The sequence below is a fragment of the Panthera leo genome, chromosome D2 (assembly GCF_018350215.1).
Source record: "Panthera leo isolate Ple1 chromosome D2, P.leo_Ple1_pat1.1, whole genome shotgun sequence".
Classification (NCBI taxonomy): domain Eukaryota; kingdom Metazoa; phylum Chordata; class Mammalia; order Carnivora; family Felidae; genus Panthera; species Panthera leo.
The window spans coordinates 33,798,438-33,811,609 of NC_056689.1; the positions used below are offsets into that span (position 1 = coordinate 33,798,438).

Below are 13,172 nucleotides of genomic sequence, written 5' to 3' on the forward strand. Positions count from 1 at the left end.
AGGGCTCATACTCAGCTCTATGAGCCACTGTCCGGCCTCATCCCCATTCAATGTGAATGACATTAGGGAGGCCGGGCCACAGGTAGATCCCATTGATCCCACAGTGGGGGGGGGGGGGGGGGGGGGGTCCCTCCCATAGCCAGGTATAGATAGATATACTGCTGAGAATGAAGAGGGAAATCACTGGATTAATAAGTTCCTCTACACCTTGCCTGGACCCTTTCATTCTCACCCACCTTCAAAGACCATGGGTTGAAGGTGCCTAGTACCATGATGTGGGGTATCAAGGGAAGCCCCTTTATAAGACCCTAGAGGTATGGGAAAGGACTGCCCTTTCCTTCTCAGCCATCCCAGGCCTGGGGGCCACTGAGGTAGAAGGGGCAGGGGCTGGGCCACTCTAATACCCCTTGTGGGCCCTGCTCTGGGCTTGCCCTTTAGGGTAGTGGGGCGCTTTTGCTGGTACAGGAGGCCTGGACATCAGCCCAGACTGGAATGTTGCAGTTCTTCCCGAAGCCATGAGGGCACTGGCTGTCCAAGCCGGCTTAGCAGCTTCGACAGATCCAAATTGTGGTTCCGGAAAAAATCCATAAGAAAAAGGCGGGACTGAGAGGAGAAAAATGGAGGCAGAAATGGTAAGGAGTGGGACGTAGGATGAGACCTCAGAGGTAGAGAGGGATACCTTGTCTGAGGCTTTACTCACCTCAGTGTCCATATCCGGATACCTCCGGCCTTTGCTTTTGCCCAGACAACGAGTCTTCCCACCTTCAAGTCCCTGGCACCAGAATCCCTTATCTTCATCAAACCTGCTCAATAGCAAAAGGGCATTAATTGGTAGGGAGAAAAGAAAATTCAAGCCCCATAAATGTATATTACCTCTCCCAGCTCACAGGGACACATGTCTCTTCCAAACAGACATGGTCAACCTGTTTCCCCATTTCCCCGATTCCTCCTCCCCTGGGTCATGCTCTCCCACCTGAGGGTCCGTGTGTAGTTCAGAAAGGGTGTGATACCCAGGAACTTCTGGATGCTCTCCATTGAGGCAGCTGGGTTGGTACGCAGCTCTTGCCCATCCACAATCAGCAACTAAAGGGACAGAGATGTAGTTCCCTCTGTATTCCTTAGAAGCCTCTAGGCTGAAGGGACAAAGAAGGGAAGGGGGACCCCAACAAAGGCTACTGGGGGGCATGTACCTGTCCAGAGGGGTAGTAAGTCAGCCAGCGCTGCAGATGGGTGGAATAGTAGCCAGGGACAAGACAGCGGTTCTGCAGGGAGCGAAGTGCCAGAGGGGCCTGAGAGGAGGCTGAAATCACCTGGTAGAAAGTATAATTCAGAGCAGCTGGGTCTCCATGTGCTCGCTGGTGCTGAAGGACAAGGAATAGGAAAGGATGGGTGATTTGATAGAATTATTCTGCCCTACTCTTGATCTGATGAATACACAGCATAGGAATCCCACACCAAAGCAATTTAGTTTCCCTACCCTCTTCCTTTCTGTCTCTAGCAGTCACCACCTCCCTCACTTAAGCCCTAATGTATCCCTAGCTTCAGGCTCACCTGATACCAGGAGTAGGCCCTGTCAGCAGGGTTGGTGAGCACAGTGATGATCTTGGCTCGTGGCAGAAGGGCAGCCCCCCGACGTGGTACAACCTCTGAGTCAAAGTAGGTGGCACTTTTTTCAAAGAGAAAGTCAGTGCTGGCATTGGAAGGGACAGGGAAGAAGTCCATGTACCTAGGAAGTAGCACAGAGGAGAGGCAGAGAATTTGCAGCATGAAGGGGCCAGATACCTGCACTGGTGGAAGCTGGAATGAGGATTTGGAGGGAAGGGAATGTTCCTCTGAGAAGCATTACAAAGGGTCCCAGTCTCACCAATCAATACCCTTGTGGTAATTAGGGCCGTTGAAGAACTGAATCTCCTCAAAGGTGCTGGGGCTAGGGAAGCTGCTAGTCACAGCTGGGTGCAGGCTCAGGAAGAAGTGAATAGCTGTGGTCCCTAAATGGGAGAGAAGGTCGAGGCTATTTTGGGAAAGAAGCCAGATCAACAATATGAATTTTAAGGAGGTGAGAAAATAACCACTCTGAGTAGTAATATCCCCTTTGGACAAACTAGAGTGAGAGAAGGAAAAGACAGTGAGACCCAGGGAAGTTAAAATAGTTCTCAGCCTTGACTGCATCAGAATCACTTGTGGATCTTTAAAAAAAACAAACCACAGATGATTCTGATTCAGGATTAAGAATCACTGTCTCAAGAGACTGGATTAAGGAGAGGTGGGTATGAGAAGGGAATTCCTTGGCCAAAGAATCCTTTGGGCTTAAGGCAGGGCAAGAGAAGTTGGCTAAGGACGATTCACCTGTTTTCTGGGGTCCCACAATCAAGAACTTGGGTAGCCGATCACAGGTTTTCTCCTTGGACCAGATATCTTTGTGCCTCTTGTCATCACAGGGATTCTGAAGGTGAGGCCAAGAATCAGATGTTTCATCTTTTCTTCAACTCTCTCCACCCCCATCACGTCTCTGGTCAGCCTGAGCTCCAACCATACCTGCCAAAGGGGGCTTCGCTCTTGAGGGAACAGTTCAAAGTACTTTCGTGCAAGAGGGACAGGAGGAAGGGTCTGTAGGCGCAGCCGTGTCCAGCATTGAAGGAAACGCACCAGGCTCTCAAAGGTATACAGGCCCAGCCGATCATTTCCATAATTTGACAGATGGGTCATAAAAATGCTGATCTGCAAGAGGGAGCCTGCGTGTCAGAATTAGAGAGCCTACCCCACCTCAGAATCAGGCTTGGTGAGCAAAGTTCCCAGCCTACATACACTTCAGCTCTCCAATCTTCTAGCCCTTCCTCTCAGCACCTTACCGGATTAAGCAGCACTGTCAGAAAGAGCTCTCCACCTCGGATGCTCCGGTCTAGTTCACGAGAGCCTCCAGGATATTCATTATAGAAGATTGTGTGAGTGAAGAGTCCACACGTCTGCCGTGGTAATACCTAGAAGAAGGAAAAAACAAACTAACATGAGATTTGAAAGGCAGAATGAAAAATAAATAAGGGACAAAAGACCTAAGGCATTAGGATTCCCTGGGTTTGTAAAGTACTGAGTTACACCAATAAAACTCTTACTATGTGCATTATGACTTTTCACCCCTTTACCCCCTATTATGTGAACTTGGACTGGCAGTTGAGAGGACACAGGTCAGTGCAGGTTGGTGGCTGTCTAAATGTAGGAGTTTGATTCAGGTTTGTATCAGGGGTCCCTCACCATAATGCCATTGTGAATGAAGCCACGGCGGTAGCGGGCAGGGCGGAGATGGGGATATTCCTCAGTGCTGGTCACCTGGATGCCCCACACAGATTTCCAGGCCTCATAGAGTTGCGTGTGGATGGGGTATACACCCGAGTGGTGGGGGGCCACAGCATACCCCAGATCCGTGGGAATCCCATGTTCCTGGGAATGGCATAGATTCTCACCAGGACCTGGTGAGGTTCAGGGAGTAGAGGGTAAAGAGGGTGGGGATACCTCCACAGAAAGAAAAATGGAAAGGGTAGGGAAAGGGCAGCCCATTAGGGGAAGGTTGAAAAGGAATCATTATCTCTGGGAAAAAGTATGGGGAACAGATCCAAGGGTCTCACCAGAGCAAACTGTTTGTTGAGCCTCATCTGGTCAGCCAGCACGGAGCGATTGTGGAACAGGTGTGGCTGCATGTGGCTCCACATGTGGGGGAACCACCAGAACTCTTTGCGGTGCTTCAGCAGCATGTCGTCCCCTGCATCCTCCTCCTCTGTCCCTATGACCACACACTGACCACTGACCACAGCCAGTCAGGCCCTGTGCCCTCCTCTGTTCTGTAACAACACTGACCATCTTCCATTCTTGGGATAAGATTGCTGACCTCTGCCCACCTGAGACTATTTTGCCCCACTGCTGACTTGCTCTTCAGCCACCCATGCTAACCTAAGTTCATATCCACCGCTAGCTCCTCACCATATTTTGACCCCAAACCCTGCCCCTTTTCTCCAACTTGCCTGCCCAGGAAGATGAACAGTGAAGGAACAGTCCAAACTAAGACAGATATGCTGAAGGAACAGGGGAATACACTCACCAGTATGATAGAACTTGCCCGAGAAGCCCAAGTTGAAAGTGAAGTTGGGGACTAAGGTCCTGAGTTTGTTCTGGGTGGTCAACAGAGCCTGGGAAGAGTAGCAGGAACACAAGAAATCATGAGAGCAGACTGATCAGGAGAAAAATGAAAAGTAATGTTCTTCCTGCCTGAAAAGGGCAGGGAGTATACCTATGACAAGCTCAGAATCAAGGGAGTCTGATAGGACAGAGCTTGAAACAGCTTCTAAGGAAAGAAATTTGAGTCAGGAAAAAGACTGACCTCAACATCAGCCACCTTCATGCGGGTACCTTCCTTGCCCACAAAGATGTCATCAATGTCTACCAAGATGTAGCGGTCAAGGTCTAGGCAGAGGCGCTTGCCAGTGAGGTATGCAACAGCATCAACAAAAACAAGTTTGTGGAGCCAGAAGGAAAGGCCATGGCCAAAGAGCACCCGCTGGATGCCATCATGAAGCCCCAGGTCTTGTACGACAGTGGGAAGCCGGGTCCGGCGAGGCACTGGTCCTGGCACAGGGGATTCAGCTGGCCGAAGGCTGGCAAGAAGCACTGGTTCATATGTGCTATGATTGGATTGGAAGATGGTCCAGTCATCACCAGGCAGCGGCCCAGGTTCCAGGCGGCTGGGGCGTGTGAGATGCAGTAAGGGGGCAGAAGGATTCACTTGGTAGTCCCGGAGCCCCAAGTTTGAGTGTAGGAAAAGGGGAAAACCCTTGAGCTGGGCACTCAGTAGGCTATGTTCATGGGCTCGGAAAAAGCCAATGATGCCCACACCGTACTCCACACAGTACCGGTCTAACAGTTCCCGACTCCAGGCATCCAGGTTGACATACTTGAGCAGGTTTTCATAAATGACCAAGACATAGCGGCCACGGGTATGATCAGTCAGTGTGGGCATGTCCCCTCGGCCGGGTGCTAGCTCAGTGCTATAACGAAAACGACTAGACTCCAAGATGGCCACAATCTCCTGCCCCAGCTGTGAGTATGCACTCTCCACAAACACAAGGACCACAGGTTCAGTTCGAGCTGTCTCTGGTGGCCTGGGGGGCCGTGGTGGGACTGGTGGACGTACAGGGCCAGGGCCAGCTGCTCCACCACTGCTGCAGTCTCCCAAGGGCAGGGGCAAGGGTTCCTTGGCCTTGGGGCTGGTGGATACGTAGTAAGCCAGGAAGCCCATGGAGCCCAGACTGAAAGCGATCAGCAGCAGTATGAGGCGGTGCAGTTCCAGCTGCCGAGCTGGGCGTACCACCTTCCACAGCTTGAGCATGGCGGGGAAGGGGAGGCAGGGATGGGGTCTACCTCAGGGGATGGGAGGTAGGAGTTCTATAGGCTGGGCTCTCTTAAGAGGGTAGGATAGGAAAGTAAGGGAAAATGATTTCCTCAGGGTCAGTTCCCTGAAAAGTTGGAGCCAACTCCCCTTACTTTAGGGTAGGGGAGTTAGAAGGGGCAACGAGGGGCAACTGGACACAGTCCACTGGTCTCAAGTCACCATGGCCCCCTGGCCCATGGCTTCAGGATGCAAATCTAGCCAGGCTCCACTCTTGGTCCTGCTGAGCTCCTCACATTAGAGGTCAACAAAGTTCATAATCCCTGCCCTCACTATCTGTAACACAGAAAAATCAATGGGTTACTTCTCCACCTGAAAGTGTATCATTAACCCATTCCCCTCTTCACCCATCTCTCTTACCTCCTGCTCACAGGATGATTTGTTCTCCAAAAAAAAAAAAAACTCCTGTAGAAGAACAACACAATCTGAGTCTCATATCTTCACTTCATAGCTTGTTGCCTTTCTTAGAATATAAATTCTCCTTCCTGAGCTAAGCTCAGAGCTAGAGCAGTATATTCAAGGGCTGGAAGGGAACAAATCTCCCATCAAAAGGAGACCAAACAGCTTAGGAGGGTGAAAATGAACCTGCTCTGGAAGAAGTTCCCAGCCCACGACTAAGCAGTTGGCCAGCCAGCAGGAGCTCTGGTCGTTCTGTGAGGAAGGGACAGAAAGCCCCACAAGTCCCGTGCTCCAATGAAATATCAGATAAGAGGAAAGTCATGAGTCTGTTAATCTTCCTCATCAATCAAACCCAACATCACAAGCTAGAAGCACTAATGAACTTGTAGTGAGGAGAACACTATGGTGGGGGGTGGGGAGATTCGAAAGGTAAAAGAAATGGTGCTACCTAATCATTCGATTCACTTCCAAACCCAGAAACTCTCTTTTCTATTACTTGTGAAAAATTACTCATCCCCTGTCCTTCATCTCACCTGCACGAGTGTCAGAGAGTGATAAAAATGTAGCCCCAGGGCAGACCACATCACTGGGGCCTGAGAGAAGCCAGAGGGCTGAGTCCAGTCTGTCTTCCTATCACTTCAGTTCACCTTCCTAACTTAGCCTAGGTGATACTATATCCTCATCACTGAACAGCTCAGAAGGGTCCTGAGCTAGCCTATGGAGACATGAGGGATTGAATCCTGTTACAAAAAGATAGCAAACTTAGTGGGGCTGGATGAGAGCTACAACAGCTTAAGTCATACCCAACCAGTAAGAAAGGGGTAAGGACAGTGTGATCAGAAAACAGTTTCAGGGAGACCTAATTTTGGAGACTGTTTTCTTAAATATATAGACTGCTTCTAGAAGCTTTATTGTTGTTCTCTCCAGCTTAGCCATTCCTAGTAAGGCCAGGGACTGGCAATCCTTCTCTGCTACCCACTCCCAGGCATATACATCTCAGGGGTGAGATCAGAAAGAGACAGCGTTCCTCAGAATTGAGAGAGATGATTTAAGAACAGTTCAGCTTTGGCCTGGGTAAAATTGACATGAAAAGAAAGCTGGGGAGAGGACTGAAATAGTGATGGGAAGGGGTGAATCCTAAGAATTAAAGGAAACTCTTTAGGGAAAACACAGTAGTGAGAAGTCCTCACTGACACGAAGTGGACACTCAGGGTGTCTCCCCCATTACTGTTAAGAATAATTGTAAATAGTGAGAGCTTACTCTTTGTCAGACATTCTTCCAAGAGCTTTCCATATATTTAATGCTCACATCAGCCCTGGAAGGTAGGTAAGAGGCAGACACTATTATTATCCCCATTTTACATGTGAGTAATTTGAGGTCCAGAGAAGCTTAGTCACTTGCCCAGGATCACACAGCTCAGTCAGTCAGTGGAGGAACTGGGATTCAAAGTCAGGCCTGTCGAGCTCCACAGCCCGGGTTCTTAACCACTGCATGTTGGCTTCACACCTAGAAGAAGCAGCAATATTTAGGGAAGGGGTGCTGAGGGAGCTATTGGGGTCGAGTGTGGGATGGGATGACAGATGCCGAAGTAGGAACGCGGGGAAAGGGTTGCTGTACGTGTGAGCAGCAGCGGGAGGTTTCTGAGGCAGAAACCAAAGGGGTCCCCCAGGCCTGGGCTGGGCGACAGCACTAGTGAGAGGAACCAGGGAAGGCGGGGAGACAAGTGGTGCAGATGCCGCGGGAGGGGGGGGGGGGGGTGGTGGCTACCGAGGAGCGAGCGACGTGGGAATGCGGGGCTGCCATACCAGGAGTCACGGGTAGAGGGTCCCTGCTGAGGGGGACATGGGGTCACAGGTGGATATGAAGGGAGCGCCAGATGGGGACCGGGCAAGGGACACGCCGAGGAGAGCTTGGGGTGACATCGAGGCAGGCATTGGGCTGGGAGAGCCCCGAGGGGAGGAGGAGCCCCCTACTGAGGGAAATGAAGCAACTAGGAGGGAGACTAGTGGAGGGGACGCAGGAGAGGGGAGCGCTGGGCCGCGCTGAGGGCCGCCCGGGACAACCCCGCGGGTGGTTATGGTGGCAACACTGAGGGGAAGTCTGTGAGGGGAGGGACTGCGGGCGACCGTGGGTGGGGGCCACCCTCTGAGTGGGGGGTGGTTACCCTCAAGGGCGGCTCACCCGGCGGACTAGGCGGCGTCCCCGCTGTCCCCGGGCTCCGCCGCGTCCCGGGGCTGCCCGGCTTCCCAGCTCTCGGGGCCTTGGGCCGCGTCGCGGCGGCTCCGCCATCTCCGAGAGAACGCTCTGCCGCAGCCGGGCCCAACCACCGCTCCCACCCGGGGTGGGGGGAGGCGGCTCGCTGCCGCTCGTGACGCCCCTCAGGTCCCCGCAGAGTCCGGGCCTGGCAGCTGCACTGCCGAGGTGCTGGGCGGCCGAACAGTCCTCCGTAGCGCTCGGTCGAGCCTCGGCCTCCGAGACGGCGGGCTGCGCGCCCCGCCCGCAGAGGCGCACCCCCTCCTCCCCGCCCGGTGGCACAGTCTGGCGAGCGTCGAGCGCCGCGGCTCCCGGGGTAGGGGCGGGCCCAGGGTTCGGGCTCGTCCACTCAGCCCTGCGAAGGGGGAGCCGAGTCGGGCCACTGAGGGGCGAAGGGGGCGGGGCAGCCCGTGACGCGGGCGGGGCCCGGGGGCGGGGCGAGACCCCTAGCCCGCCAGCTAAGGGTCCACATCTTTTCTCTCCACCCCAAACTCGCCTCAGCAGCCCAGTGGACCAGTTGGAGGTTGATGAGTTTGAGGAAGTTTTATTTTAAAGTGGGCCCAAAGGGAGTGGGAGAAGCTACTTCTCATCTGAAGGCTTGTAACCCAGGCTGCTCAAATCAGCCTTTGGCCATAAGCTTCCAACAGCAGTAACACAATGGACTGTTTAAAGGTTATTTTATTAAATATCTTCAGTTCAAGGTTTCATTGTAACAAAGCTATGAAGGGTCTACCAACATTCAGAACAAACACTAACTATTTTTAAATTATTTCTATGTCATCATGCAAAAATTCTGCATCAAATGCCTTCCATTTCCTGTTTAAAAGGTGATTTTTTTTTTTTTTTTTTTATAGTCTATTGTCTATAGATGCTGACATTAGCCCCAGAAGAGGAATAAGAATGCTAAGAAGTGGGGCTGGAGCAGCCATATGAAGCTATGGGTCTTAATGAACTCTAAGACCATTTGTCTTCAAGCCAGCAAAACCAAACCCTGTGGTGAAGGCGTCTGCGTGCTGGTACTGCAGGCTGCAGGGCAAGAAAGGGCTGGGGCCCAGGGGCTGAGGCATGCATGAGGTGCTCAGAGGAGCCTGGCTAAACCCAAGCACCAGCACCTGTGAGTCTGCTCTCTTCTCAGCTGGCTCCAAGGTAAACCTGTAGCTCTGCCTCTTCTCCCAGCTCCTGTGCCTCCTGAAGATAGTTCAGGAAGCTGGGATTTACCCACCTTTCCCCCAATAGTGCAGATATTTGTGCAGTTAAGTCTGCATAGTTGTTCTGGGGGAAACCAAGGCCATGACCAGTTGCTCCTCCATTATCTTCTCTGCTATCTGCTTAGGGTATAGATCTTTCCTTCCTGGAATGGAACTCCTTGAGCACAGAGAGGGACAATGAATGTAGGAGCCTTGGCTCTGGACACCTCTTTTGGGTACATGCAGGTGAGGGGGGGTGATGCCCATGCAGATTGTCCAGCAGTAAGTCATATACTTCAGTTGGTCAGTAGAGAGGCCTCTTTAAAGAGAACATCTCTTCTTGCCAGAGCAGTCAGGTCAATCTCAAAGACAGGTAAAGAGATGGGCGTGCAGCAAGGGAAGAGTAAGAAGGGAGGCAGTCCTGAGGGCAGCCTGAATGCATAGAAACAACCATCAACTCAATCCCGCTGCCTCACTCCTCCCATCCCACAGGGGCACTTGGCAGAGGGCCCAGGCCCAGATGAGGGTCAGCACGGGGACCACCACAATGAAAAGTCAAGACAAAGATGGTCCAAATCAGCACAGAAACAGAACTGCCAAAGGCAGCAAGGGGAGCCCTGACCAGGGCCTGGCTCTCTCCTTGCTAAGTTATAAGAAAACAAACACAAAGCAAAGCAGCAACCCCTCCCCTTTCCCAGCTGCAGGTATTGGGCCTCAGTATCAGGGCCCACGTGCATTGTGCATCCTATAGAAATGGATGAGTAAGTGAGTACATGTCAGACTAACACGAGGTTTCTCAACAGCTTTGTGGCGGACACACTTCTGCAGCACCAATTCTCTTCCTTTCTACACTAAATGGAACAGTACAGCAATGTCCAGGCCCTCAGTCCCGAGGCCACTGCTTCTCAGCTGCCTCCACAGCAGGCTGGGAGCTCTGTGTTCTCTCACAAGTAGGTCTGATGGCCACGATGTTCTCATCAGCCTCATTCTAGGCGCTATGCAAGTTCAGAAGAAGTCCATTCCTAGACCTGGGGCAGGCAGGCCACCTCAGGGGCTGCAATCACATCATAGCCCCTAAAGCTCTGTCAGAGTTCTTGCCTGGTCCCCTGAGTCCACGGAGGCCAGAGGCCGAGCTCACCTCTTCAGGGCTGGTGGGTGAGCCGGCTGCTCATGCCAGGATGGGTGTCACACAAACTCCTGCCTTCTTGCCAGCCCAAGGGCTATCGGTGGTTTTAAAACGCATCATGGTATGGATTCCATTTTTTTTTTAAACAATCTTTTTTTCTTTTTTTTTCTTAAATGTAAAAAACACCTCGGTACAGCAGAGACAGACACGAAGGGCGGGCGGGAGGGCTGCATGCAGGGGCGTGCATTGGCTGCTGCCGCTTTGTAATTTAATTGTTTTAAACCTCAAACGAACAGGACTGCCGCTGTCACTCAGGCCCTCCAGAGCCACTGGCTGCGAAGGTTTGACCTCCGGCTGGGATCTCCTAATGCCCCTGTCAAAGAGGACAGACGTGGTAACAGAACAAAGGACAATAAGCACACAGATGAGTTCCAGGGACTTAAACACACTAGACACGTGGCCAAGTCTGCCTGAGAAGGTGGAGGATGGGGGAGAAGCTAGCATTTAAATATAACATTGCTTCACATTTGCTAAGCAAATGCTTTACTTCTGAGTATCTTATTTAATCCTTACAACTCAATGAAGTAGGTACCACTCTTTCTCTCTTTTTTGACAGCTAAGGAAACAGGCTTAGGGTAGGGAAGTAACCTGTCCAAAGTCACCCAACTTAGAGTCCTAGGGCCAGACACAAGTCTGTCTGACAGCCTTTGCCACTCCCCTGGGATGATCCATATCTCTTCCCCTAGTGCCACTTCTCAACCTCCTCTTCCTCCTCTGATCCCATCTGTCCCCCTCCTCACCCCCCCCACCAGGTGCACCTGTGGCTGAGCTCACTGCAGCGGTGCAGCAGGGGCTCCTGAGCAGTGATAGTGGACATTGAGCCACTTGCCATCCCGGCGGTGCCAGACCCGGGTCTCCTCCGACTGGCTGGTGCGAGGCCGACCCTGCCCATCGATGTACTGGGTGAGGCGGATGTAGGCGATGCAAGCTGCGTCCTCCCCAATCACGTGGACGTGCGGGTTCAGGATGGTGGTGTGGATGGGCTTGCTGTTCTTGGATAGAACTGCAGGGGGCAAGGCAGAGTGCAGTAGGTAGGAGGGCATCAGGCCTGGGCACTGACATTTTCCTCCCAGCCTGCTCTTCCAGGTCTCACCCTCTTTTCCAGCAACCGTTCTGGGAGTCCCTAAGTCCCCCATACACCAAAGGCCAGGAAACCCCATAACAGTAGTCTCAGTTATCCAAATGGAAGAAAGAGGTGGAGAACAATGATAATAGCAACTACTACTTTAATCAGACATTGCACTAGGGGTTTTACATACATAAACTATTATTTCTTGGTCAATATTATTTTCTTTATTATGAAATAATGAAGCAGGCTCAAGGAGGTTAAGTAATTTTCCCAAATCACACAACATTTGAACTCAGGACCATCTGACTCCTAACTAAAGCCTATGATCTTTCCATTCTTCCAGGCCGATGTTTAGATTTCGTAAGGGTTGGCTTGTCCCTAACTGGCTGCAGAGCAAAATCAAGAGCTTAAGATTTCAAAATTGATTTGTGATTTGGAAAAAAAAAAAAGTCCAAAGTTAAAATAGAATCACCAAAGCACCAAGCTCAGGATATTCCTAGGGTTCCCAGATTCTGCTGCGGGAAGGCCAAAAGAAGTTGGATTGCCATTATCAGCGAACACTGTGAACTGTGTTGCTTTTAATGAGATTCACATTTTAATTCATTTCAAATGTTAGACAGGGTCTACCTGAGACCCTCCCTAGGGCTTCTATAATCTCTGAAACTGCTTCTGGCTAACAGAATTACTTAGATAGCCAAGGGTTTACATTTGCAGCCGACACGGAGAGGATGGTAGTTAGTAGAAAAAAACTGTGACAAAAAAAAAAAAGCCACAAAAAAACAAAAAAAAACAAAAAAACAAAAAAACAAAACCTCAGGGCAGGATGGGGGAAGGCCCAGGATAAAATGGGAAAGAAAAGAAAAAAAAAAAAAAAATAGGGAGGAGGAGGGTGCTAGAAAGTGGAGAGAAAGACAGGAGGAGGTGGTGATTCATCTTCTTATTCCCTGGAACTTCCACGAACTGTCCAGAGTCCAGAGTGTACAGCCCCTCAGCCAGGACTACTTCCCTCCATATTCAGGAGGCCCCTAGCCACAACTTCTGATCTCACAAATCACCCACAGTGCCCTGCTACTTGCTTGTACATTCTTATCCTGGTTTTAATTTCCTCTACTGTGAAATCTATACATACAGAGCTTCATTACTACTTGCTGACGTCATCTCAACCTAATTTCAGTGGTTTCCAGTCATTGTGGAAAGAGGTGAGGCTTAAAGAAATCGTGACCCTGATTGTGCCACAAAGCAGCTGCAGAATGACGGGGCACGTGGGGCTCTGAAGCAAGTCCTTCAAAGGTGTCAGTTTAAGACTATCCTCAGGGCACAAGGAAGCAAACACATAGAACAAGGTGCAGCCAAGCAGGTCAAATAAGGGAAAAGCAGGCAACTGGGAAGAGGAGATGGTGAGCAGGGACAGAGGCAAAGGGGGTAAAGGGTCAGGCAGGAGTATATCAGCAGCACGAACCCACTCACGATTCTCAAAGTAAAACTTATGGAAATCCATCCCCTCCACGAGGTTACCAAGGGCCTCAGGTTCAAAGGAAGTGAGGCCTGGATCGCAAATCTTCCTGCAGAAAAAAAAAAATAGCCTGTCAGTCTCCTATAGGATTACTTGTCTTTCTTCCTTGTCAGTGATGTCTGTCCTGCAG

The 13,172-nt window shown here is 51.2% G+C and overlaps 2 protein-coding genes across 11 annotated transcripts in view; both read right to left on the reverse strand.

The window, feature by feature from the left end:
* Positions 1-118: 118 nt before the first annotated feature.
* Positions 119-8,417, reverse strand: NDST2 (N-deacetylase and N-sulfotransferase 2). 4 transcript variants are annotated; one of them, XM_042908109.1, is made up of 16 exons: positions 8,016-8,416; positions 7,095-7,340; positions 5,795-5,839; positions 4,370-5,710; positions 4,091-4,178; positions 3,621-3,775; positions 3,250-3,435; positions 2,850-2,978; positions 2,536-2,718; positions 2,347-2,443; positions 1,865-1,988; positions 1,552-1,726; positions 1,191-1,310; positions 974-1,083; positions 701-803; positions 119-603 (listed from the first exon to the last, which is right to left on the reverse strand). In XM_042908109.1, the coding sequence occupies exons 4-16, from the start codon at positions 5,372-5,374 to the stop codon at positions 478-480; spliced, it is 2,601 nt and encodes an 866-aa protein (XP_042764043.1). In that variant the 5' UTR covers positions 5,375-5,710; positions 5,795-5,839; positions 7,095-7,340; positions 8,016-8,416; the 3' UTR covers positions 119-477. The 4 variants fall into 4 exon arrangements, with proteins under 4 accessions (XP_042764043.1, XP_042764041.1, XP_042764042.1 ...); XM_042908107.1 differs by having other exon boundaries at positions 1,191-1,361; positions 8,016-8,412; XM_042908110.1 differs by having other exon boundaries at positions 511-603; positions 1,011-1,083; positions 1,191-1,361; positions 8,016-8,417.
* A 330-nt stretch (positions 8,418-8,747) lies between these two features.
* CAMK2G (calcium/calmodulin dependent protein kinase II gamma) overlaps positions 8,748-13,172 on the reverse strand; it is a 56,227-nt gene continuing 51,802 nt past the window's right edge. For 5 of the 7 annotated variants that reach the window (XM_042908113.1, XM_042908114.1, XM_042908111.1 and 2 more), the window contains 3 exons: positions 12,997-13,091; positions 11,219-11,463; positions 8,748-10,773 (listed from right to left, as the gene is read on the reverse strand). In XM_042908113.1, coding sequence (XP_042764047.1) covers positions 11,231-11,463; positions 12,997-13,091 — 328 coding nt within the window. In that variant the 3' untranslated portion in view covers positions 8,748-10,773; positions 11,219-11,230. Of the gene's footprint in view, positions 10,774-11,218; positions 11,464-12,988; positions 13,092-13,172 lie in introns of those variants that run through there. The other 2 variants (XM_042908117.1, XM_042908115.1) reach the window with 2 other exon arrangements.

Excerpts from the sequence above, each read along its gene's own strand:
- NDST2 (XM_042908107.1), bottom strand. The coding sequence starts at position 5,374 with ATGCTCAAGCTGTGGAAGGTGGTACGCCCAGCTCGGCAGCTGGAACTG. Across the intron at positions 3,436-3,620 it reads TCAACAAACAGTTTGCTCTG|GAACATGGGATTCCCACGGA; the intron begins GTGAGACCCTTG and ends TGCCATTCCCAG. Across the intron at positions 1,362-1,551 it reads GGGCCTACTCCTGGTATCAG|CACCAGCGAGCACATGGAGA; the intron begins GTGAGCCTGAAG and ends CTTGTCCTTCAG.